The 26,654-nt window shown below is 43.6% G+C and overlaps 2 protein-coding genes across 4 annotated transcripts; one reads left to right on the forward strand and one right to left on the reverse strand.

Annotated features, from left to right (window-relative positions):
• Positions 1-2,768: 2,768 nt before the first annotated feature.
• Positions 2,769-17,571, reverse strand: LOC311257356 (uncharacterized protein). 3 transcript variants are annotated; one of them, XM_084352949.1, is made up of 5 exons: positions 17,288-17,571; positions 15,836-17,059; positions 14,198-14,295; positions 4,751-5,056; positions 2,769-4,599 (listed from the first exon to the last, which is right to left on the reverse strand). In XM_084352949.1, exon 5 carries the CDS (start codon positions 4,268-4,270, stop codon positions 2,918-2,920), a length of 1,353 nt encoding a protein of 450 aa, XP_084209075.1. In that variant the 5' UTR covers positions 4,271-4,599; positions 4,751-5,056; positions 14,198-14,295; positions 15,836-17,059; positions 17,288-17,571; the 3' UTR covers positions 2,769-2,917. The 3 variants fall into 3 exon arrangements, with proteins under 3 accessions (XP_084209075.1, XP_084209076.1, XP_084209074.1); XM_084352950.1 differs by having other exon boundaries at positions 2,769-4,595; positions 15,836-17,571; XM_084352948.1 differs by having other exon boundaries at positions 15,836-17,571.
• LOC311257386 (uncharacterized protein) lies at positions 8,207-9,946 on the forward strand. Its single transcript, XM_084352990.1, has 2 exons — positions 8,207-9,661; positions 9,912-9,946. Exons 1-2 carry the CDS (start codon positions 8,286-8,288, stop codon positions 9,913-9,915), a joined length of 1,380 nt encoding a protein of 459 aa, XP_084209116.1. The 5' UTR covers positions 8,207-8,285; the 3' UTR covers positions 9,916-9,946.
• Positions 17,572-26,654: the final 9,083 nt, after the last annotated feature.

Here is a 26,654-nt window from a genome sequence, read left to right on the forward strand (position 1 = left end):
GCACAGAGTATCATATCATGCTTTAGCTGTGAGACTAATTTTCTAGATTTATAGCGAACTCGGCCGAGTACTTTTACAGCACCCAATGACTCTGTTATATCGGCTACAACTGCCTCTGTAGGTACATTACTCAGCATCAAAGCGTTGGCTGGATTTACTCCTAGATCTTCACACCATTTCAGGAGCTCAGCTTGTAACTGGGGGTTGGGTGAGTGAGCCATTATAGTATGTGAGTTTTGATCTTGTTTACTTAAATTTAGGCCTGGACTACACGAATACGGATATTTTTTTAAGCGGATATTTCTGCCTCGTTTTAAAAAAGAACTCTGTCCACACCACAGAAATATCTCTGTCCATACGAAGAGGCAAAACGAAAATGATCGCCTCTGAAGCCTGCAATGCCATGCCCGGCCGATAGGTGGCGATTAGCAAAATGTAAAATACCACAGAAGAAGAACGTTATGAGCATGCGCAGTCAAACGGTCCAGAAGAAGCAGTCAGACGGTGGCAGTTAGGGTAAGAAGTTATGGCGAAGAAAATGAAAATAGAATCTTTTGTGTGGACCGGCGATGAAGTGGAGTTGTTGCAACAACGTTACGTTCATGTGTAGAGCTGAGATAAGGGGTCATTATACGAAAACGTGCCATTTACCATTCTTAATGTTTGATTTTCAAAGTACTGTTTTAAAAGTCTTTAAGCCCCTTTTTGGATGAAGTATATCCTTACCTTTCAGAAAAATGTGCCGTGCCATCTCAGGCCATCTTATTTTTTTATTTATTTTCACATATAATCAACATACATATGTGTTTTGTCAACCCTGTTACTGACATATCAGTTACTGTTTGAAAAGGTTTTAAATCCAAATTTAAAACAAATGTGATATACAGTGAAAGATACAACCCCCCTTGTTACACTAAGTGTGTTTACAAAGTGAGAATATTGAGGATTTGACTTTTTTCCATGAATGAATATGCTCATTTACAATTGACTCTTTCACAGCATCTTCTGTTTTAAGAAAACGTTATGAAAACAAAATAATAATACCACAATTTCTTTGAGTGGATTACTGGTCTCTTTTACTTAACATATACAATGAGTTGATTTTACATTTGTCTTTTCATTTTTTACATTATATTAGAATATTATGCAAGTAACAGGGTTGACAACAGTTACCGTATTGGTTATACTGCTTGTTTAAGTTACAGTTATGGCTATAATCAAGTTATAATGGGACATTCCTAAATCTTTCATTCAACATGACTAATCTGAATATTTTTTTATTAAAATAAAAAGATCTTAATCTATCTAAAAAGATAGATCAGTATAGGTCAGTAACCTCAACAAATTGTAGCCCGCCTATCAGTAGAATAAATAGAAAAACATGATATTTAGGTATGAAACCTGCAAAAACATGTAAATACTATTGGAAAGACAAGTATATTTTCATGTACACACAAAAGCATATACTTTCGTCAACCCTGTTACCCTAGAATGGTAACAGGGTTGACGAAAGTATATGCTTTTGTTACGGTAACAGGGTTGACGAAAAATGTTATTGGCAGCCATTACTAGCCATGTGGTAAATGTAATGACACCACATGGTGTGCATTCATGAGAGGCTTAAATGTTGTTATATATGTACATTTAAAATTTCAAACAAATAACTTTTTAAAGTATGCTTTTGTGGTAACACGGCTGACACAATGAGCTCGTCCCCCCCCTGTCAGACATTACATAACTCAAAGAAAATTCATTAAAAAAAGAGGACACTCACTTGTTTTTTCACCATCAACTTCATAAAAGGCAGATGATTTCACTACCTGGAATGATGCAACTTTCGGAACAGTCCATTATCTCTGAAGGGGTGTTTTCATTGAAAGTAACAGGGTTGACAACAACCCAGGGACCCGAGTAACTTGTTTTTTTTTTCAACATTTAACACATATTAAGAATAAAATCCATTCATGAGTAATGAAACAACACTTGAGGCTTTATATAGGTTTAAGTTTTTATGTGATAGTTTGACTTTTTTGGCCTTACTAGCTAGTAAAGGTAGACAAATCATACTGTGGGACAGGCCATTTTTACATTTCTTGCAAGATGCTTTGCACAAAAAAGGGTTTCAAACTCTAAAAACAAAAGCAAAAAACTTTTAATTAGTTTGTATGTTACTAGGCTTATCAAGGACACTAAACTATATATATATATCTATATTATTTATTGTTTATTCAGATTTACTGAGCAGTTTTGTTGGAGGGACACAAAATGGCAAGTTTTCGTATAACCACCCTAAGACCTGAAAGTGCAAAGCACACATAAGCTGTGTCCCAATTCAGGGGCTGCAGCCTTCGGAGGCTGCATTTGAAGGCCAGTTACGTCACAGCGCTCATTTTGCCTGTTGACAGTACAGGACATGTGCTTTACATGTCGTTTTGTTGTAGGGAGCAAGGAGCAGACGGAGGAGTTTATTAAACTCCGGGGCCAGAACGACCACTTGTTCACAGGGGCCAAGAACACGGCCAGACTTGGATGGAGGTAACTGTTAAGGCATAAATAAATAGCCCATTTTTTCTCTATACATATTTGTATGTAAAAGTTACATAAATTAACCCAAATCCTGTAGGGGAGACCTACCCCGGTAGTGGGGTAGGTTGTAACACAACCCGGGGTGAATTGTAACAATAAGGTTAAAGAATTAAAAACTGAGACCAAACCACAAAATATGCATCCATATAAATTTATTGTGCATGTGTTAACACTAAAACAGCTCCCAGTGGTTTACTAAGTGAATGGGTAAATGAAAAAACATTCTCAGTGGCATCAAAGAACATAAATAAAACATGCTACTCATGAGAAAAGAAAACTACAGTGGGGGGTCAGAACAGCTCCCAAATTTACAAAGATAATTCAAGGAATTTCACTTCAAGTAACAACAACCATGCACACAAATAATAAAACATGGATGTGAGTGTATCTGTCTAATCACAATCTGATTCGCAGTGATGACAGATGTACGTGGGTTTTCCTTGGGTGCAATTTTCGTGAGCACATAGCTTGCAAGAAAAACATTTGATCCACTTTTCTCTGGGTTTTGAATTGCTGAAGGGCTCCATGCACACAATGCAGAAATTTTCCTCATCTGAGGTGTCCTCATCCTTGTCATTCTTCTTCTGGGTTCTCTTTTTGGCTGACTTTCTCTCAGTATTTTTTTTTTCTTCCTGAACAGATCCATGTTCACTTTCTTCTTACATTTTCTGTTCTTTTCTTCTTCCTCCAAGGCTTGCTTTACCGGTGTGTCAGTGTAGATTTCTGATTTTCTTCTTCTCTCTGTGGTCTTTCTTGGTCCTGCTTTGGGAAATGGTCTCACATCAGCGGGACTGAACTTTTTAGGCTCAGCAGGAGTCGAGGGGGAAGCTGGAGCATGGGGGAGGCTCCTGAGGATGTCAGAGGTAGAGGGGGCATCTTCTGTAACTGCTGAGGATGTCTGAGGTAGCGGGGCAGCTTCTGCAGCTGCTGAGGATGTCTGAGGTAGGGGGGCAGCTTCTGCAGCTTCTGAGGATGTCTGAGGTAGGGGGGCAGCACCTGCAGCTTCTGAGGATGTCTGAGGTAGGGCGGCAGCTGCTGAGGAGTCTGGCTGGGAAGCTACAGAAAGCACTGAAGCTGGGTCTGGACGGTCAGTCACTTGGGAAGGTGCAAAGTCGTGGTCCTGAAAAACATTTGGGTTTAATGGCCAAATGCCTGTGCATCTGAATCCAGCCTGGATGTTGCTTGCTGATGCTGAGATGGGTAGAGCTTTTCTCATTAGGTGTGGCACATCATAAATGGTCATTGTCCTGCCAGGGTTCATTCTCATCCAGGCATCCCCAGCTGTGTTTATAGCTTTCTTCAGTGGACCAAAGACAGACCGATCTAGTGGCTGAAGTTTATGTGAGCAATGTGGAGGCAGAGACAGAAGCACAATGCCATTTTCCTTGCAGAAATTAACAGCTTTCACTGAAATGTGTGAGCTGTGATTGTCAAGTAGGAGTAACACCTTTTTCTCTGGACTGACTTTAGTATGCTTCGCAAAGTGCTCCAGAAACAAGACAAAATCACTTTCTTGCATCCACCCTGATCCATTGCCGCTCCCAACACTACCAGGTGGTCCAAGGTGGACGAAGAAATCCTTGTATCTCTTGCGTGGGAAAACAAAGAAGGGCGGGATGGAATTTCCCAGTGCTTGCACTGCACATGCTACTGAGACTAAGGCACCTCTCTCAGCAGAAGTCATTGATCCCACCTGTGTTCATTCCACGGCGTGCAACTACTCAGTCTGGTGTCTGGACAGTGGTGACACCAGTCTCATCCATGTTCCAGATGTCACATCCATCAAAGCTAAACCTCTCAATAACATCCCCGAGCTTCATGAAAAACGCCTCTACATTTGTACGGTTGAAGCTGGTAGCTCGTGCCAAGCTAGTTGGCTGTGCACTACGCATGGACAAGTTAGGATGCCTTTTCATAAAGCCTGAGAACCAGTCAGGACCTGCCATGCTGTTTTTATCCCATGACTGGGGATGTTTGATTTTGTACTCCACTGCAAGTTGGTATGCAAACTTCCTGACCAAAAAAAAAAGTAATTACATAGTAATAGTAAGTTAGTTTGTTAGTTAGATGTACCTCATGGCACCTGAATACATACAGAATTGATGCATACAGTACAAATTCATATTTAGAACACACTAATCTGCACTTGTCAAATGCTACCTACCTCACGTGGAGCTAATCCATAGAACCATAGTCTGCTGCCTCAGTCAAATATTCAATCAACATCTCCTCTTGCTGTTCATCAAAGACTCTTTGACTGCTGTGATAGCCAACACTGGGTCGCTTTCTTGACCCTTGTTCTCTGAGGTCTTGCAATTTCTTGCAGTATCTGCTCAGTGTCACATGACAGATGGAGTAGTCTTTGGCAACTGACCGCACTGTCTTTCCCTGCCTCACTTCATCTGATGCAGCTTTCAGTACATGTGCAGACACACCTCTTTCCGTTTTCCGCACCCAGCGTCTTGGCATACTAAAAAGAGGGAGTAGGATAGAGAAAATATATGAGATGTCCTTACGGGGATGGTTGTAGCATTTTTTTGGAAGGTGTTACAACCCTCCCCACCCCTATCATCATTGTTTAGCTAGTTGTACTAGCATGATAGCTTAAAATTAGTGTTGATGAAATGACTCATATTTTAGCTTAGAACCTACTCTTCAATCTAATATAAGTTTCATAATTCAAACTTCAACAGTGTTAGTACTAATCAAAATATAAACTTGGTCCAAAAGATTAGTTTCTCGCCTGATTTTTTTGGGGGGGGGCTTTAAAACCCACACACTTCTTTCCACAGGCATGCAAATCCACATGCAAGGTCAGTGAGGAAGTAGTTACACATGGAATTGATCACATGACTCTAATGACATCCCTTATTGGTGAAAGTGGTGTTGTTACAACCATCCCCGGTCTCCCCTACAAAGATCAAAGTACAAATATATAATCTTTGGATCACATTAAATGAATGTTGTTTTTGGATGGGGGTGTTAATATTATGTCTGTCCTGATGTCACTGATGAATCTTTACATATTTGTTATGCGATCTTGTGTGTTTACCTTTTGTCAATGCTTCTCTCTTGTTTAGAGCAATCCTTCAAAAAATGGGCCTGGAGGGAAAAGTGGAGCCCCAACAGGCCAAAAAGAAGTGGGACAATCTAAAAAAAATATATAAAGTATGTGCAGGTTTGGATAATGATATGAAAACTACATTTGTTTTACCCAAGTTAATAAATAATTTGATAAAGAAAAGTAGAAAAAACCTCCAAGGCACCTCATGGCATGGTCATATAAACCTTAAGAACACAGTCCTTCAACATGTTTTGGCATCAAGCCTTCATCAGGAAGTCAGACATTCATTTTCTGTTTCTTTATCACTACATGAATCCCATTCCAAAGAGCACCTCAAACAGGTTTTTTTTTTGAGTCCGTGAAGCACTCCTTTTTTTTCCAAGACTTTTTTAAATAAACACTTTACAGACAATGGCCGCGTTTCCCAGATTCGTTAAGAAGCTCTTAAGTGCTAAGATCTTCTTAGGAGCGCTCTTAAGAACGCTGTGAAAGAAGGATGCGTTTCCCAGAGTCGCTCTTAGCTTAATCAGATCTTTCACTAAGAAGGAAATGTAAGATCGAGCTGACCCACTCTTAACAGCCTTCTTAGCGACCAAATGCTCAGTGATCAAGCCGCGTCAGGGAAATTTATATCATCCACTTTTCGGAATAGTAAAACAATGCTCAATGTTGAACTGGCGCAAGAAACATAGGCATTAGCCTATGTTTCTTGCGCCAGTAGATGAAAAAAAAACAACTTTTTATTGAATTACACGTTTAAGTTTTCCACACACATCTGCATATATGAGTTTATAGTACTACACATTAAAAAAACAACCCTGTGGCATTTCACAGATATCAAGGAAACAGATGTTATTAAACTCAGCTGAACCTCATCCAGAGAGGATTCACCTGCTACTCTATAGGCTATATATGCGTTGCCAAAGTCCACGCGTGTGAGAAACCATGGTTGCAATACAGCACATTCTCGCTGCGAACCAACAGCATCACCGTGCGCGAAGCCAGACGGTTTACATAAATGCATACGTGCACTTCTCCGCACCGGACGTGCTGTCAGGCAAAGTACCGGCTGCCCCGTGCGGAGATCCAACGGCTGATCACTCTGGTGTCTCCACACATCCAGAGAGCAACCCGCTGCAATTTTGCCCTCAGCCCGGAGGTGCAGCTCCTGGCTGCGCTGCATTTTTACGCAGTGGGGAGCTTCCTGGAGGTGGTCGGGGATGGCACCGGCCTCAGCACGGCATCGGTGTCACGGAGTGTGGCAGCTGTGACACCGATTCTCCTGCGCCATGCCCGGACCCACATAAAGTTGCCCACCACACGGGACGAGGTCCGCCAGGTCCACCAAGGGTTCCACGCAGTGGCCGGGACCCCCCGGGTGATCAGTGTGGTGGATGGCACCCTCATTCCAATCCACAATCCCTCCCTGGTGGATCCGTGCTGGATCGGTAGAAAGCACTACGCGGCCATCAACACCCCCACACCCCCACACACACACACGATACATGCGTAGCCTAATTGCACCTGTAGGGGGACCACGGAGCGCTGTGTGTGACTTATGCGCTGATAAAGTGGTGGGTGATCGATTTGCCTGGCATCGATTGATTCAGTTTCAGCAGCACCGCGGTGGACAGCTCCCACTAAGAGCTTCTTAAGAAGCTTCTTTGGCTTGATCTTAAGGTTCTCCTAAGAAGGCAGTTAAGAACGCATCTGGGAAACACCCGTATCTTAGCGCTCCTTCTTAGCCGAACCCTTCTTAAGAGCCTTCTTAAGTCCTTAAGAACGATCGAATCTGGGAAACGCGGCCAATTGCTGTTGTTTATGTGATTGATTTCCTCTGCTTTAGGAATGCAAAGATCCAGGGACAGGGCAGGGAGTCAGCGGGAGGCCCACTGCTGCCACCTGGCCCTGGTTTGTCCTCATGGATGAGATATTAGGACAGAGGCCGTCCATTGCACCGCCTGTCCTAATTGCCTCCATCCCTGAGGACACACCAGGGTCAAGTGCTGCAGTGGGTGAGCAGCAGCAGCAGGAGGAGGAGGATGAGGAGGGTGAGGATGAGGAGAGGCAACCAGGGCCACAGACCGCAGGAAGAAGAGGAAAAGGGAAAGAGATGAATTGCTGGAGTTGATCAGGGAGGACATGAAATTACAGAGGGAGATTGAGGAAAGGAGAGAAAGAGAGAGCAGAGAGAGGATGGAGAGACTTTTTAGTTTATTAGAGAGAATGGTGGAGAGGCGTTGATTTTTTTTGGGGGGGGGGGTGGATTTTTTTTTCTTTTCTGTTTGATAAATAAAAATAATTTATTTTTTGTGTAATTAACAAATATTTACAAAGTTACAATAACTATTTACAAGTGGGTGTTCTTAACATGTAGAACTATTTACAAATGATCAGCAGAAATAACTATTTACAGAGAACATATATACAGTATTGGCTGAGCAGGAGTCCCTGGTGGTGCTGCTGGACAAGATGGGATGACACAATAAGGACCCTGGATTCTTCTGGCTGTGAGTGGGACATCATCTGGGAGGTGGGGGCTGTGGGATGCATGTCTCCACTGTCCACCACATCGTCCATGTCACCAAAATGTTTAAAAGAGAGGCAAGAATAAAATACTAATACTAAATGGAGTATGGAGACCAGAGTTGTTTTTATCGCTCTGGTCTTAATTCTGCTTCTTTCGCTGTTTTCCGCCGTGTCCGGGGAGCCTGTACGCGGCCCTATTGTTTACAGTAGGGATCAGCTGTTGGCCCTCAGTAGCGCTGCGGTGCCGCCGCTCAAGCGGCCCGATGTCCCGCGGGAGTTGAAGAGGAGGAGACGCGGGTGCCGTGCCGGAGCTGCCCGCCGTAGCAGGAGGAGACGCTACCGACCCATCCTCCCGTCCATCATCATGGGGAATGTAAGATCTCTCCCCAACAAGATGGACGAGCTAACGGCGCTGACCCGGCATCAGAGGGACTACTGTGAGAGCAGCATCATGGTGTTTACTGAGACGTGGCTAACGGCGCAGACCCCGGACACGGACGCTAACCTGGACGGATTTCAAATGCGACGGGCGGACAGGACGGCAGAGAGCGGTAAGAGGAAAGGAGGAGGGCTGGCTGTGTTTGTTAATGACAGATGGTGTAACTCTGGGCACATCACTGTTAAAGAGCAGGTCTGCAGTAAGGACATTGAACTTTTAGCGGTTAGCATGAGGCCGTACTACCTCCCGAGGGAGTTTACACAGGTGATCGTACTCGCTGTGTATATCCCCCCCTCTGCTAACGCTGATGCAGCTTGTGACGCTCTCCACTCAGTCACAAGCTCACTGCAGACACAGCACCCACAGGCCCTCTTCCTCATCTCTGGAGACTTCAATCATGCCTCTCTGTCCTCCACCCTGCCCACATTCACACAGTATGTCACCTGCCACACCAGAGACAATACAACACTGGACTTATTTTATGCCAACAGCAAGGAGGCATACAACTCATCCCCCCTCCCTCCCCTGGGAAGATCTGACCACAACCTGGTGCATCTCCTGCCTGTGTACAAGCCCCTTGTAAACAGGCAACCAGTGGAGACCCGCACAGTTAAAGCATGGACTGAGGAGTCTGAAGAGGCTCTGAGGGACTGCTTTGACTCGACTGTGTGGGAAGAACTGTGTGTTTCTCATGGGGAGGACATCGACAGCTTAACAGGATGCATAACGGACTACATCAACTTCTGTGTTGAAAACACTGTACCCACCAGGACTGTACGGTGTTTTTCAAACAGCAAACCCTGGATTAATCCTGACATTAAGGCTCTCCTTAAGGAGAAAAAGAGGGCCTTTAGGTCAGGAAACAAGGAGGAGCTGAAGGCTGTGCAGAAGGAGCTGAGGAAGAAGATCCGAGAGGGGAAGAACAGCTATAGGAGGAAGATGGAGGTCCAGCTGCAGCAGAGTAACATCAGTGGAGTCTGGAAAAGCCTTAAAACCATCTCAGGACTGAGGAAACCAGACTCCCAGGCTGCCGGGGATCAGACGTGGGTGAACGACCTGAACCTATTTTTCAATAGGTTTGACCAGACACCCACCCCTCCCCCGGCCCATTCATCTCTGCTGCCCCCCACCACCTCTTCCACCCCCCCTGTTTCCTGCCCCATTCTCACCTCTACCTCCCCCTCCACTGCTTTCATGTCGCAGACACCCTCCACTGCCCCCCCTGACATTCACCCACCTCCCCCACCCGACACTCAGCCCCCCTGCTCCAATCTGTCCCTCTCCACTATCCAGGTGAGGAATCAACTGAGGAAGATGAAGGTGAAGAAGTCCACGGGTCCAGACGGGATCAGCTCCAGGCTCCTCAAGTCCTGTGCAGACCAGCTGTGCAGGATTGTGGAGTACATCTTTAACATGAGCCTGAAGCTGGGAAAAGTGCCACTGCTGTGGAAAACCTCCTGTGTGGTACCAGTACCAAAGATCCCTCACCCAAAGGACTTCAACAGCTACAGACCAGTTGCTCTCACTTCACACCTGATGAAGACCCTGGAGCGGCTGGTCCTTGTCCATCTCCGCCCTCTGGTGGGTCCTTTTATGGACCCACTCCAGTTTGCCTACCAGCCTGGCATCGGAGTGGACGACGCCATCATCTTCCTCCTGGACAGATCACTGTCCCACCTGGAGCAGCCTGGAAGCACTGTGAGGATCATGTTCTTTGATTTCTCCAGTGCTTTCAACACCATACAGCCTGCACTGTTGGGGGACAAGCTGGAGCTCACGGGGGTGGACCAACACCTCACGTCCTGGATCCTCGATTACCTCACCAACCGGCCACAGTATGTGAGGACTCGGGACTGCGTGTCGGACACGGTTGTCTGCAGTACAGGGGCCCCACAGGGAACAGTCCTGGCCCCTTTCCTGTTCACCCTGTACACTGCTGATTTCTCCCACCAAACACCCCACAGCCATCTACAAAAGTTCTCTGACGACTCTGCTATCGTCGGCCTCATCAGGGACGGGGATGACGGAGCCTACAGAGAACTTATTCAGGACTTTGTGGACTGGTGCCAGCGGAACCACCTCCAGCTCAACGCCGGGAAGACCAAAGAGCTGGTGGTGGATTTCCGCAGGCGCAAACAACCCTGCATTCAGGTGAACATCCTGGGAACGGACATTGAGATGGTGACGTCTTACAAGTACCTGGGAGTTCACCTGAACAACAAACTGGACTGGACTCATCACACTGCAGCAATATACAAGAAAGGTCAGAGCAGACTCCATCTGCTGAGGAAGCTCAGGTCCTTTGGAGTGCAGGGGGCACTCCTGACTTCTTTCTATGACTCTGTGGTGGCATCAGCCATTTTCTATGGTATAGTCTGCTGGAGCAGCAGCATTTCGGCAGCAGATAGGAAGAGACTTGATAAACTTATCAAGAAGGCCAGCTCCATCCTGGGATGCCCTCTTGACCCAGTGCAGGTGGTGGGAGACAGCAGGATGATGGCCAAGCTATCATCGCTGCTGGTGAAGGAGTCCCACCCCCTACAGGCCACTATCACAGCACTGGTCAGCTCCTTCAGTGACAGGCTGATACACCCCAAGTGTGTGAAGGAGAGGTATCGCAGGTCCTTCCTTCCTGCTGCTGTCAGAGTCTACAACCAGCACTGCTCCCAGTAGACCTCACTGTGCACTGTGCAATAAAAAAACTCTGCACATATCCACACACTTTCTGGTTTGCACAAATTGGACAATTTTTAATATCCATATTTATTATTTATTGTTTGTAAATAAAAATACCAACTGTTTAAACTTACACTGTCCATATTATAAATAATAAATACTATGTCATATTGTAAATACCAATTTCATATTGTAGATATTATGTATATACCAGTTAAATTCTATTTCTTATGTCTTATTATATTGTTTATTTTTTACTTTTATTACTGTTTAAGTGTGATACTGTCCTTTGGCTGTTGTGACAAAGAAATTTCCCCATTTGCGGGACTAATAAAGGAATTCTGATTCTGATTCTGATTCTGAAATACTAATGCACAACATTTTAAACATCCCACCACAAACTACTTCAACAAACAAAACTGTTTACAAAACACTTTAAATAGGAATAGCTTTAAAATTATTTTACTTGCCCTCTGAAGGTAGTCATGGTCGAGCACACCCTCCTCCAGGGCAGACACCTCGGCAGACAGCTGGTCCCGCCACGGTGCACCACTGGCTGCCTCCAACTCGTTCTCCCCCTCATCCTCCGGCATGTCGTCCTGCACTTCATCCTCTGGGGCCGTGATGTCACCAGCACCCAGGCAAATGTTGTGCAGGACGGCACATGCTGTTATGACCTGTAGAAAACAAGAGAAAACAAAGATTAAGTTAATGTAATTGTAATTTTATTTTAATTAATTCATTTACTGTTATTCACCATCTAACAATAATTCTGTTCTGTTGTGTAATAACATACGTGAGGCACAAAGGTGTGGTGCACCTCCAGTGCTTGGAGGAAGATGGCTCTGAACCTCGTCTTCATCATCCCAAAGGCACGCTCTATGATGGAGCGTGCCCTGGAGTGATGGGCGTTGAAGCGCTGGGCTCCCACACCTTGCACTGGTTATTTGTAGGGAGTGATGAGGGGGAGTGGATGTTGGAGGCATGGGTATCCACCGTCTGACAAGATGAAGTACCCTGGAGGAGGGTAGATGCCACGCCTGTACAGTGGGCTGTGCCAGAGGACCCTGGAGTCGTGCACCGACCCCGGCCAGCCCACATACGTGTCGATGAAGCGGCCCTGATGGTCACAAACTGCTTGCAGGATGATGGAAAGAAACAGTTTCCTGTTTCTATAGCACTGACCATCAGGACCGCTTGGTGGCTTGATCCTGACATGGCAGCCGCCGATTGCTCCAGCAGCTTTTCGAAAAAGCTCTGTGACTTGCCAGCCCTGCAAACCCCTGAGTTACTGTCGCCAGGTCGTCTGCGGACTTGGGGAGTTGGATGACCCTGTGGCGAATGGCCACCACCTCCTCAGTAACTCGATGGACGATGCGGTGAACAGTGGAGTGAGGCATCCCAAACACCCTTGAGACCACCCTGTACGATGTCCCACTCGCCAGCCAGAAGAGAAAGACCAAGGTCTCTATTGTGGCACCCCATCCGTGTCGTCTATCTGGTGGATAGTCCAGCAGCACCGCCAGGGACTCTCTGCTAGGCCTGGGCGATAAACCGAAAATTTACCGATACCGAAATTTACGACGATAACCGACGTCATTTTGCCCATGTCGGTATATTCGGTGTGTAAAAAAAAAGAAGAAAAAAAAAAGTCGTTTTTGTCTTGTTTGGCTGTGTGTGTGTGTAGGTAGGCTACCGGTATATTCATGTGTAACTGTTGCCAAAATGCAACCTCGGCTTATTTTGTGAATGAACACGAGTCAAACCTTTGTGTAAAAGCATAATTGCGACGAAAAAGCCACTTTTAAGATTCAACGTAGTTTCGTTTCCAGGTCAAACTCATTTACAATGGCGGTACACGGGTCAACTTTTCTGTAGCATCAAAATCGCTATTTTTAAAACACTAAGAAGACTCGACACAACATGAAACTTTGCTCGTAGTATCACCAGGGTCTCTACACCTGAACACGAGCATTGAGAACATCGTTTGTGGACACAAAGTTTGCTAAAAAGAAGGTTTTTGAACAACTCACGTTAGCTTAGCCGTCCTGCCAGTCGCGATGCGTCGATCCCCGATCCCCGATGTAACATGGAGCTTTCTCCTTCATGTTACGCCGCACTCGGGGATCAACGCATCGCGACTGGCAGGACTGCTACTGCTAATGCTAACGTGAGTTGTTCAAAAACCTTCTTTTTAGCAAACTTTGTGTCCACAAACGATGTTCTCAATGCTCGTGTTCAGGTGTAGGGACCCTGGTGATGCTACGAGCAAAGTTTCATGTTGTGTCGAGTCTTCTTAGTGTTTTAAAAATAGCGATTTTGATGCTACAGAAAAGTTGACCCGTGCACCTCCATTGTAAATGAGTTTGACCTGGAAACGAAACTACGGTGAATCTTAAAAGTGGCTTTTTCAGTTCTGGAGGAAACATTGTTACATGCCTCAGATCCTGCCTGAAGCCTGAAATGGTAAACATGCTAGTGTTTCTTAGCAGAACCTGGAGTAAACACTAGTGTGTAGAGTAGAGTGATCACATGCAGCCATGAGTCAGATTCACATCTACAACACTAGTCTGAGTAAACAGGTCAGGATACCAAGTCTGCTGCTCCTTTCTGAAGCGCCCTGTTCAAGCCCCTCTTATTCTTAATCATCAGTGCTCTTATTTGTTTAAAAGAGTTTAAAGTTGTCACCTGTCACATGGCAGTGTTATTTGCAATAGTTTTTTCAGTGTTTTATTGACATTTTTGTTCATTACATTATTTATTATTTGTTTACAAGTGACACTACCTTTTTTTTTAGGCGTCGGGGGGGGGGGGATTTTGTACTTATCGTTCATTTATCGTTATCAAGGTGAGTTGCTCAATATATCGTGATATTGATTTGAGGCCATATCGCCCAGCCCTACTCTCTGCTCAGCCTGAAGTCTTTGGTGGTGTCATGATCATCGAAGAACAGTTGAAAAATTGGAACATCGAGATTGATCCGGCAGTACAGTGGCCTTGTCTGGATGGAGAAAGGAGGGTAGGAACAGGAGGACATAAATGATTAAACAATAGCTATTGAATTTCAGTCAATACGACAATTCTAATTAATGTTAAAGCTTAGACCAATAATGCTTTATCTGTCCATCTTTCCACTTTGGCTTCTCAATATGGTTTTGATGTTTAAAGACACAACATTTTAATATTGATTGAAGTCAGGGTTATTTACAGGGTTCGTACACATTTTACTATTCAATTCAATCGCTTTATAAGCCAAGCATTTAAACAAAAATTCAAGCACTTTTCAGACCTTGAAAAACACAGCGTTAAAATTACAGCATTTTCAAAGATTTTAGATTTTAAGCACCTGTACGAAGCCTGTATCAAGTCTTGTGGTTAAATGACATTAACCATGTCAATCTATAGACGGGTTTCTTGTGTACAAACAATACTAGGTGCGCGCGCAACCAGGGGGCAAAAGACTGCTTCGGAGTGAACTGATATCAATGTAGATGCCGTATTGTTTGTAAGTTCTCCCTGACACAATTGCAATAAAATGTCATTTCATTGAAAGATCGCTTTGTCTTTCACTGCATCACAAATCAGAAAAACACTTGCTGAAATTTCACTCAACTTACCAGGTTGTGACGGCTGTTTTGGATGTCTACAATATCAGGAGCAGGGTGGTAATGTTAGTGAATGCTAACAAAGTCAAAGTAAAAATGTTTACGACGAGGCTACTTTACGGCCTGCCAACATTTAGAAAGAAAAAAACATCGCCAATATCGGTAAATATACTTTACACTACAGGTCTGACAGCTCGTTAGCTAGGTCTTGACAGAGATGGCTCAGCCCAATTATATCAACAGCCTCAGCAGCTCAGACTGCACCGATTACCTGAACAAACTGGTCTTCAGTACTGGTGAGAAATTACCAGACCCATATAATATTCCGAGTGAGGAATGGATTGAAGATATGTCCAAATGGCCAGCTATTATATGGCCCAACATATACAATTATCTAATTGAGAATCCTAGTGTGTACACTAAGGACAGTTAATAAATCTTTAGATACGTATAATTATGTACTTTGCGGTCATGTGCAAAACTTAAAATTTTATGACACGAGTTCAGGGTTTTGCGCTTTGAGGGCAGGTGTCCTGCCCAGCCAGAGACAGGGAGTACAGGCAAAACCTTATGATGCCTGGGTGTACGTGCACTGGACCCACAATCTTCTTCTTCTCTTGGCAAAAGGATGAGATCCCCTCGGGATATTAAACAGTTTCCATCCATCCTTTTGCCGATTCGTGCAGTTTACAGCACAACAGCTCCTTGTCATTTTCTTTCTCCGCTGACTCCACTGGTAAACAAATGAGACATGTTCTGCTTTCTGCCCCCTGGCTGCGCGCGCGTATGTGAGATGACGTTGCACAGAAACCCGTCTATACTTAATATGGCTTGTCATTTAACTGTATAGTTTATTAGCAGGTATATTAATTACCACGGACTACGCTAGCTATGCATGAACATTAAAATGGGTTTAAATAACAGGTTTAACGTTACCTCCCCACGGCTCTCTCTCAGCCGGAGATAAACAAGCCGCCGGTGTCGCTGTCGCCGCAGCCGCCTCTCCTCTTCCTCAAACAAAAATATATTAACAAAAACAAAACCTCTGGCTCCATCATTGTCGTTTCTGAGGCTGGGTCCTCCTAAGGCTGCAGCCCCTGAATTGGGACACAGCTATAGATAGCCCGGTACATGTCGGCCATTGTTGTTGACAACCGTTTTACTTCAATGCGCATGTGCGAACGGCTTGTTGCTAGGCGCTTGACGTCATCGCGTCAACACCAGCTCCGTTTAACATCGCTACACGGATCCACTCAATCGGATATTTTTTTTATTTCTCAACTTTTTTATCCGTTTAAAAATATCTCCCTTTATATGGGTGAAATCGCCGTGTTCATGTGGTTGAGAGGCCCAACTGGACAGAAAAATGTGCGTTTAGGAATATATCGTATTCGTGTAGTCCAGGCATTAATTGGCCATACGGTGAACTAATCCCAGCGGTGCCTCCATTTATGTAACCCCAGTCCCATGTAGCTAGAAAATATTGACTGACAAATAATTAGGGTGTTATAGTACAATGGGACGGGGCCTGAGTTTGTCTAAAGATGGCGCTACGTACCTGTGATAACTGGGATAGTGATGTAAAATAACTTGGCGGTGCCTCCAATAACTTTTAAGAAGTTAACACAAAATGTGGTACTTCCCCTTTAAAATAAAAGTTCACTTTAACCTGTTAATCACTTATTCATCCAGAAAGTATCACTTTTGCAATTACAACACAGGATTTAGTTGAAACAACAAGACTTATTTTTTAAAGATTTACAAATTGGTCATTTGGAAATGAGTTAACTGGTCACGGTTGGCCTTTATAACAATATTCAAAACTCATACCATGCTATGGGAGGTTTGACCCACAAATGACTCCTGATGAACCCGAAGAGAAAAGGTAAAATCAAAATGACGAGGAAAACTCAAGTGTCCACAGCCCACACTCACACACACATTTACACAGGGCTATTAAATGTAAGTAAAGAAAACGTGGCAGGCCCGGTCGAGGCTTGTGAACGTGGAGGCCAGAAACAAATGGCAAGGGAAGGGAATGGGGCGTGCAGCAACACGGGGCGGTGAACCAACGCTCAAGTACAGCAGCTACAGTCTCTCTCCAATGGTCCAGGGCTCTCCCGGTCCTCACTCTCTCCCTCTTATGGCAAATGTCCGGTCCTGAATCACATAATTCCTCTTAGTAACTAAGCTATAGGCTAATTCATGGCGAAAAACCCACAGTATGTCTTAGAGGAATGAGCAATTGCTAGCTGCAATGCGTAATTAACAGTGTGAAAGTCTATGAGCAGGCTAAGCTAAAGGTTAGCAGCGATTAGCAATTCAGCTCGTCTTTTACACATTACAATCAAACAACAGCACCGAGTACATCAAAACACATGTATTTACCTCTGGCAGCTTCTCAGAGTTCACACACATCAAACACAGGACAACTCTCCGTCAGTCTTGGAAGTTAGGAGTGTTGTTACGTTACTTTTACAGTTTACAGCTATCCTGCTCGCCGATCAAGCCACTTCTGCTGTCGCTAACCTTGCTGTGCACATAGGTGACGCTAAGCACCTCCTCCCTGAACAAGGTGAGGACAGGATTGGCTAAAGACTACAGACATACCAACAGAGAGGAGAGAATAAAAGATGCTTCATGGCCCCACAAACAAACGTGGTCTTCTGGTATCTTCGCAGATAACCAACTATGAATGATTTTGAGAACTAACACCACTTTTTTTTCTTCTCTGACTTTTAACTGTATATAGAATGAATGTTTTAACGGTTATAATCTGACACATTTTAAACATATTTACACTTCATGAACTGTTATTTCTTAACAACACAAACATTTTAATGTCTGCATATAAATGAATGAAAATAAGGACCACAGGGCTACATAAGATTGATTGTGATGCTTCCCTGAAAAACAGCATATTTGCATACATATGCCACTGTTTATAAACACTATTACTGGTTCGGTTTATAGATTAATAGAGTAATTCCTGCATACAAGTTGATTGGGTGCCCCCCCAAGTTAGTTAATGAGAGGATGGTCTATCGGGAGATCTACGAGTTATATAAGGAGCTGCAGTTTGCTTCAGTTGGGGAAGCGAAGGGGGTTCTCATTCTTTTCACATGTACATCAATCATATTCAAGAATGTATTATTTTTTCATAGATAAAACCCTGCTACCCTTCATTAAGAAAATTAAATATTCAGCCATTGTGGAGTCAGACCAGAGTCAGGAAATCAAAGCAGGAACAACTCATAAATTCAATGCTTGATTTAGACCGTAGACACTCCATATCACCCTCCCCTGAACTATATAAAGAAAGACTAGACTTACAAATGCAATATAACCTAATATCAACCCAGGAAACGGAACAATATCTGCTCAGGTCTCGAGGTTTTATATACGAGCATGGTGAAAAGGCAGGCCGTCTTTTGGCCAACCAACTTAAATGTAGATCGGCAGCTCAGCTCATACCACAGATCCAGAAGTCTTCTGATGAGCTAACAGTTGACCCTGTTGAAATAAATTATATTTTTAAGACATTTTATTCAAACTTATACACATCTGAATTCCCAGAGGATGATTCGGACGTGCTCAATGTTTTAGATAACTTAGATGCCCCTTCTATAAACCCTGATAAGAGGACAGATTTCGATAAGCCCATTACACTTAATGAAGTCATCAGCTCAGCAATGCAAAGTGGCAAGGCCCCTGGACCAGACGGCTACCCAGTCGAATTTTACAAAACATTTTCATCCAAATTAGCCCCTCTGTTAATTGAAATGTATAATCATTCGCTGGATCAGGGAGCCTTGCCACAGACCCTCACAGAAGCTAATATTACACTCTTGTTAAAACCTGGCAAAAATGCAGCTGATTGTGGCTCCTACAGGCCCATATCACTTCTGAATGGAGATTTTAAAATACTAGCCAAGCTTCTTGCTATGAGGCTGGATACTGTTATGATGGACATAATATCATCAGATCAGACAGGCTTTATTAGGGGGCGCCATTCTTTTTCTAATATACTGTAATAATTGTGGGTTTTATAATTTAGCAGGAAAATACTGCCAGTGTCAGAGCCTTGAAATAATCACACAAAAGTATTATATAACAAGGTAAGGTAAGTTATCACAAATAAATATAAAAGATAAGAGGTGAGGAGGGCTACAGCCAACTAGAGGAACCAGTCATCACAGGGCAGCCACACGCTTCATTCAAGTGACAAACCACTACACACAGGGCTAGACTCTAGCTTAAGACACACCAGTTCAAACGATGACACACGAGCACCCTCTACGCAAGAGGCACTGCAACTTATCAATCAACCACAGCAACCTGAAAAATCACAGCAATCCACAACACCCCTTTAAAGTGAAGTCACGTGGATGTCCCGCTCAAGATTTAGTTACCCCTCCCTCACCTGTAACCTACTCCTCCCCGCCCTATGCAAAGTATACAATAAACCTATATCAAATAAATACATATAGCAACAATATTTAAACTATACTTAGCTCGCCCGCTCGGCGAGACCCTCCCCCGGGGTCTGAGCTTGTGGTGCCGTCCAACTCCCCGGGGAACGACTTCGCTGGACGATGACAGAGTTCGGTCGGTGCGTCAGTGTCACGCTCAACCAAAGGAAGGACATGCAAGGAGCAGTAGCTACTACCGCACTCTTTTCTAGTCCCGGCCCTGACTTCCTACAGGAGGCAGCAACCCTCCCCTCCTAACACAGGAACCATTAACCCCCTGCTCTACCTGTCTTCGTCGCCGGCAGTCCTAATGGCTGCGAATGCCCTTTCTGCTCAGTCTTTTGTCTCTTTCCAATCCCCCTCCCCCCCGTCATCACACACACCTGTACTCCATCGATAGGTGAGAACATTACGTCACTGATTGGGTCCCCTGTCCCATTCACATCACAATACGCAGGCTCCTCAGTGTCGTTCACTCTCCCGCATCCCTGGAGATTCCCGAGGTGGTGGTCTCCCTGGATGTGGAAAAAGCATTCGATCAGGTTGAGTGGCCCTATTTATTTGCGGTATTGGGAAAATTTGGATTTGGGCCCAAACTTATATCTTGGATACGGCTGTTATGCATCACCTAAAGCATGCGTAATTACTAATAAATTGTGTTCTAAGTCCTTCTCACTGTCCAGGAGTACCCGGCAAGGTTGTCCACTTAGTCCACTTCTCTTTGCTTTAGCTATCGAACCTCTCTCCATTATGCTGAAAACCTCACAACGCTTTAAGGGAATCTACAGAAAACAGTTAGAACATAGAGTGTCCTTATATGCAGACGACTTATTGCTTTACATCTCAGACCCAGTGTCATCTGCCTCTGACATTGTGGATATGTTATACCGATTTGGCAGGTTTGTCTGTATGACAACATTTTTACTCCCCTGATAAATAATCTTAAATGCAACCTTCAGAAGTGGAGTGTTCTGTACCTATCCCTAGCAGGCAAAATAGCATGTATTAAAATGAACATATTGCCGAGGTTTTTATATCTCTTTCAGAGTATTCCAGTCTTCCTTCCAAAGTCATTCTTCAGACTTGTTGATAAACTGTTGTCTTCATTTTTGTGGGGTAACAAACATCCTAGAATTCATAAGATATTCCTTCAGAGGCATAAAGCAGAGGCACAAACATGGATCTGATGGTTTCTAGTTTATTGGATTCAAAGACCAGATGCTGATTAGTGCCAACCAGAAATTAATGCGTGTATATCATCATCACTCCCTGCATTAGTTACCTCGAAGCTCCCCCTCTCTCCTAAACAATACTCCTCATGTCCTATTGTAATCTCCACCTTAAAAATTAATCACAATTTAGACAAAATTTCAATCTGACAGACTTCTCGCTCTATAGTCCCATCTGCAATAATCATGTCTTTCTCCCAGCCAAATTAGATTCTGTCCAGTGGCAGAGGGCAGGATTAAGTAAATTCAGTGATCTCTACATAAATGGAACTTTTGCTACATTTGATGCTCTTTCCACTTAATTTAATTTACAGCGCTCTAATCGGTTCCGCTATCTTCAGATTCGTCAGTTTGTTTGTACCATCAGCCCATGCTTTCCTAATTTACCTCCAAAAAAAGGAATAGATGTCATTCTGCAAATTCCCACGCACCATAGAGGTCTCATCTCAAAAATGTATAATAGTATCACTCAATAAAGTGACGCTCGATAAGATCAGAGCAGATTGGGTAGAAGAACTTGGAATAAATATCTCAGATGCAACCTGGGATGGTGCATTATATAGAGTAAATGGGTCAACCTCATGTGCTCGCCTTGGCTTGATTCAGTTCAAGGTTCTCCATCGAATCCATTATAGTACAGTCAGACTCTAGAATATATTCTAATGTCAGTGAAACACGTGAACGTTGTCATATCGCTAAGGCCGACCTGGCCCATATGTTCTGGTCCTGTAATAAACTGTATAATTACATACCTGTGTTGTTGCGATTTGCGTCTCTGAGGAAAACCGAAATGATCCACTTGTCTTTGCAACATCAGCGGCAAAAATAATACCACTTGGAAACACTGGTGGAGAAAAGTTGTCTGTTGCCACTTTAAGTTTCTAAATGTGTCTCTGATTCATTGCTTTGTTGACTGCAAATAATAACACAAACAGTAAACTGACAAAAAACCTGAACAAACAATATTTACTTCAAGGTTATGTCTCTCACCTTATAGTCACGTCTATGGAAGAATTATCCTATCTTTATTCAAGAGCGTAGATTTTCAGTTTGAGAGCATGATTTCATTCCTTTTCAGTGACATAGCTCCTTCTCGCGCTCAGATTTATTCTCCTCGCACTCATATTTTCTGCTCGCACTTGGATGTCTGCTGCTTTCTTTCAAAATGTGTGCTTGAACTCAAAAATCACATGCTCGTGCTCACATTTCTTCTGCTTGCACTCAAAAATTTCGCTCGCATTCAAATATGTCCTGCGCTCGCTCAGATCTGAAGTCTGCGCGCTCAAAACTAATGTGCACGCACTGAGAACAAGCACCTCCTCTCAGGTTGAGGAGTCTGCTCAGACTCAAGGCTGTCCCTCCTTGCGCTCAAACTATTGTGTTTCACCAGCCAATAGGGGACAGCTAGAGTGTGGACCAATCAAATGACGGATGCCGCCTTGGGTGCGTTCCTTTGCACTTTTTTGAGTGCTCCGTAGGGGCGGGTATATGGTCTGTTTGTAAAACTGCTTCTCTCAAAATACACCAGTTTACCATATTAGCCAGCTATTTGAATCGTCACTTATTTAAGACGCCAGCATATTTATGTATAATTATTCTTAAGTAATCGTAAAACGAGTTATCGTAGTTTAGATTCTCTTTCTCATTCAATATTGACGGACATATGTTATCTAGTGTGAACACTCACACAAAAGTGTCCGTGTTACGATGGCCGAGTGGTCAAGGCCAATGGCAAATTTTGCATCTTAAACCATGGGACGTCGGTTCGCATCCCGGCCGCCCCACTCTTGCTGTCTGTCATATTATTATTGAAACTATATGAACGATGTGTTTTGAGTTGTAGCAACATTAAGCAATAAACTTGAGGTATTTGACCGCGCTGGTCCATCTCGTCTCCCGCTCAGTACCTCGCTCCGAGTCCCGCTCTAACTCTTCTTCTTGTGAAAGCATAACCAACACTAACTTAATGTAATGCGTCCCCTGGCTTTGACCCCATTACACGTTCCACTGTTATCGTCAAATCATTATCATCATAGCGTATTTTTCATTATGTAAGGGATAATGTATAGTTCGAAGGTTGTTATGGAGAAATAAACCCCGACAGGTTGTATGGAACTCCATAACTCCATTTCTCCATAACAACTGACTAACTTTACATTATCCCGCTTATTACACGGCCTTACAAGTGAAATAAATAATAAATAATCACCCACAATGATTCAGCAGCGACAATGATTGCTCGGTAAAATTTTAACTTTCACTTTCACTTTCGAGGCCGGCCTGAAAGAGGAGCTGGACAGCGTGCTGTGGTTGGTGTAACGCGTTGAAAGTCCAGCTGTCTTGCTTATGTTACTATATGTTGCCAGGGCGGATCAGAGCGCCGTCCCTAGCTGCTCTCATGTGTCCAGTCACAGACATGATCTGACGACTTTCAAGGCCGGCCTGAGAGAGGAGCTGGACAACGGCGCTGTCTTGCTTATGTTGCTACATGTTGCCAGGGCGGATCAGAGCGCCGTCCCTAGCAACGGTCTGTTATACTTGAAGACGACGCAGCGATGGACCAATCAGAGAGCAGCATTCAATAGAGCCGTGTAATAAACCTTTTTAATCACGTAGCTTAGCCTATTTACCGACCATCTCTTGTTAAACGTTTCAATAAGAGAATCAGCTGGGTACACGTATTCTATTACTGTTACAGCAATTTATTAATTCAAATTTAAAATAATAATATGACAGACAGCAAGAGTGGGGCGGCCGGGATGCGAACCGACGTCCCATGGTTTAAGATGCAAAATTTGCCATTGGCCTTGACCACTCGGCCATCGTAACACGGACACTTTTGTGTGAGTGTTCACACTAGATAACATATGTCCGTCAATATTGAATGAGAAAGAGAATCTAAACTACGATAACTCGTTTTACGATTACTTAAGAATAATTATACATAAATATGCTGGCGTCTTAAATAAGTGACGATTCAAATAGCTGGCTAATATGGTAAACTGGTGTATTTTGAGAGAAGCAGTTTTACAAACAGACCATATACCCGCCCCTACGGAGCACTCAAAAAAGTGCAAAGGAACGCACCCAAGGCGGCATCCGTCATTTGATTGGTCCACACTCTAGCTGTCCCCTATTGGCTGGTGAAACACAATAGTTTGAGCGCAAGGAGGGACAGCCTTGAGTCTGAGCAGACTCCTCAACCTGAGAGGAGGTGCTTGTTCTCAGTGCGTGCACATTAGTTTTGAGCGCGCAGACTTCAGATCTGAGCGAGCGCAGGACATATTTGAATGCGAGCGAAATTTTTGAGTGCAAGCAGAAGAAATGTGAGCACGAGCATGTGATTTTTGAGTTCAAGCACACATTTTGAAAGAAAGCAGCAGACATCCAAGTGCGAGCAGAAAATATGAGTGCGAGGAGAATAAATCTGAGCGCGAGAAGGAGCTATGTCACTGAAAAGGAATGAAATCATGCTCTCAAACTGAAAATCTACGCTCTTGAATAAAGATAGGATAATTCTTCCATACCACGTCCACCTCGTCATTTCACCCACAGCTGTCTCTAGATAATGTTAGCAAACTGGTCTGAAATATGTATGATGTATGCACATTCTTCCTTTATTAAAAGATAAGAATTTTTGTGTGACAAGGTGTGCACACAATAAATGTATAAAACCTCTCTGTATATTGAGGTGTAGAAATCTGTGAACACACAAACAGGAAACATGCATACACAGTTTTATTGTGAGATTTATTGAACCCCACTGTTGTGGAATTTCGGCTTGCTTGACCATTCAGGAGAGATGACGAAGACTCAGAGACACCAAAGCCTTAAGTTGAAGTAGTTTATACAAACTTGATCAAGGAGGAACAACATAACAATACAGCTGTGTGCTGTGTGCTGTGACTTGGCTAAAGCCAAGTCAATTCCTCTCGATCCTTCTCTAGTTTCAGGTTATATCCTCTCAGCTCAGGAATGTGGGAGACAGTCAGTCTGCTACCGCAGATAGGTCGAAGGCCATCCTATAAGTTTACATAAACAACAGCCTTGGTTTGTCAGAGATCCATTTTGTAAGCATATATACAGCTGCTTCGAACTGCTAAGTTTGCAAAGACCATGAGAGATATAAAGTCATAGATCAGAGGTCTCTTTGCCCTCATCAATACATTATCAGGTCTGGTCTCCTAACCTTTATACAGGGTATGTACCCTGTATAAAGGTTAGGAGACCAGACCCTGCCCCTCAATGCTAAATTAAATTCTGGCCATTTATATGCAAACCAGGTAAACCACAAACCACGAAATCTTATCCTGTAGGGCCATAGAGTCCGGGCCGTAGATTTTTCTCCCACACCCCCAATCCCCACAATTTACTATAAATGGCTCTTAACATGTCCTCAATTACCTGGTTTGCATATAAATGGCCAGAATTTAATTTAGCATTGAGGAGAAATGTCAGAAGCAAAAAAGCCATTGAAGAAGAGGAAGCATAATTTTATGGACTGTAAACTTGAAGTAATGATTGATCAAACTAACAGACAAAAACGAGAATTATTTGGAGGCTTATGTTCCGGCTTTAGCAACAAAATGAAGCAGCTGGAATGGCAGAAATTGACAGAAGTGGTCAATGCCGCAAGTTCAGAGACAGACTTTAGAGGAGTTAAAAAAATTGGGTTTATGCAGTCGTGGTCAAAGTTTTACATCCACTTGTAAAGAACATGTATATCATGGCAGTCTTGAGTACCAATGATTTCTACAGCTCTCATTTTCGATGGAATGAGTGGAACACATACTACTTTGTCACAAAAACATTCATGAAGTTTGGTTGTGTAATGAATTTATTATAGGTCTTCTGAAAATGTGACCAAATCTGCTGCATCAAAAATATACATACAGTAGTTGTAATGTTTGGTTAAATATCTCTTGGCTATTTTCACCACTCCTCTTGACAGAATTGGTGTATTTGAACAAAATTTGTTAGCTTCCTGGCACGGACTTGTTTCGTCAGCACAGTCCACATGTTCTTGATGGGGTTCAAGTCAGCAATTTGAGAACCCTAACCCTAACCCTCAAGGTCTGAGGATGATACTTAGTGACTGTGAAGTCTGTGGTGTTAAATCTGTAGGACAAGTTAAATAAAGTACGAGGCATAGAATTGGGTGCAAAATGGCAGCGAAATCTCAACTTTGAACCAAAATGGCAGACTTCTCATTGGACTGGGGGTACTGGTCCAAGAGGCTTTTTTGTGCGTCTGGTCATTATGCATACAAAATTTCGTTCATGCATGTGCATGTAGGAGGCGGGGCAGGTTGAAATATTCCAGGGGGCACTATAGAGCCATCTTGTTTACTTAACACAGTATTGATGCAGAGACGTATTCAGGTCGAACCCCTCTACATGTGTGATCAAGTTGGTGAAGATGGGAAATTGTATGTTGAAGTTATAAGGACTTCCTGCTTATACCGAAGGATCGCAATTGACTGCACTGCTACACCCACCATGTACAACAGAGGCAAAAGCTTTTGACAACTTTTTATCTTCAAGGTCTGAAGATGATACTTAGTGACTGTGAAGTCTGTGGCGTTAAATCTGTAGGACAAGTTAAATAAAGTACGAGGAATAGAATGGGTGAAAATGGCAGCAAAATTTCTGCTTTGAACTAAAATCGCCACATTTCTGTAGAACTGAGGGTATGGGTCCAAGAGGGCTTTTTTGCATCTGATCAAGATACATATGCATACCGAATTCGCTTATGTGTGTGCATGTAGGAGGCAGGGCTTAAAGTTTGAAATATTCCAGGGGGCGCTATGGAGCCATTTTTTAACTTAAAAGGCCCAGACCCACTTCAGATATCACAATCGTGATGCGTGTGCCAAATTTGGTGTCCGTAGGTGTTTGTCTGTACGTACGAAATGGGAAAAGCCATTAGGGGGTGCTACTGAGCTGTCGTGCCGTGCCTGAGGCCAGTTATGGTATCGAATTAACGTAGTCATGGGTTAGAAGCTATGTGGAAAATTTGGTGAGTCTGCCACCATCCTAAAGGCCTGAAAACAGT

The sequence above is a fragment of the Pagrus pagrus genome (genome assembly GCF_965226575.1).
Source record: "Pagrus pagrus genome assembly, chromosome: 5".
NCBI classification, from domain to species: domain Eukaryota; kingdom Metazoa; phylum Chordata; class Actinopteri; order Spariformes; family Sparidae; genus Pagrus; species Pagrus pagrus.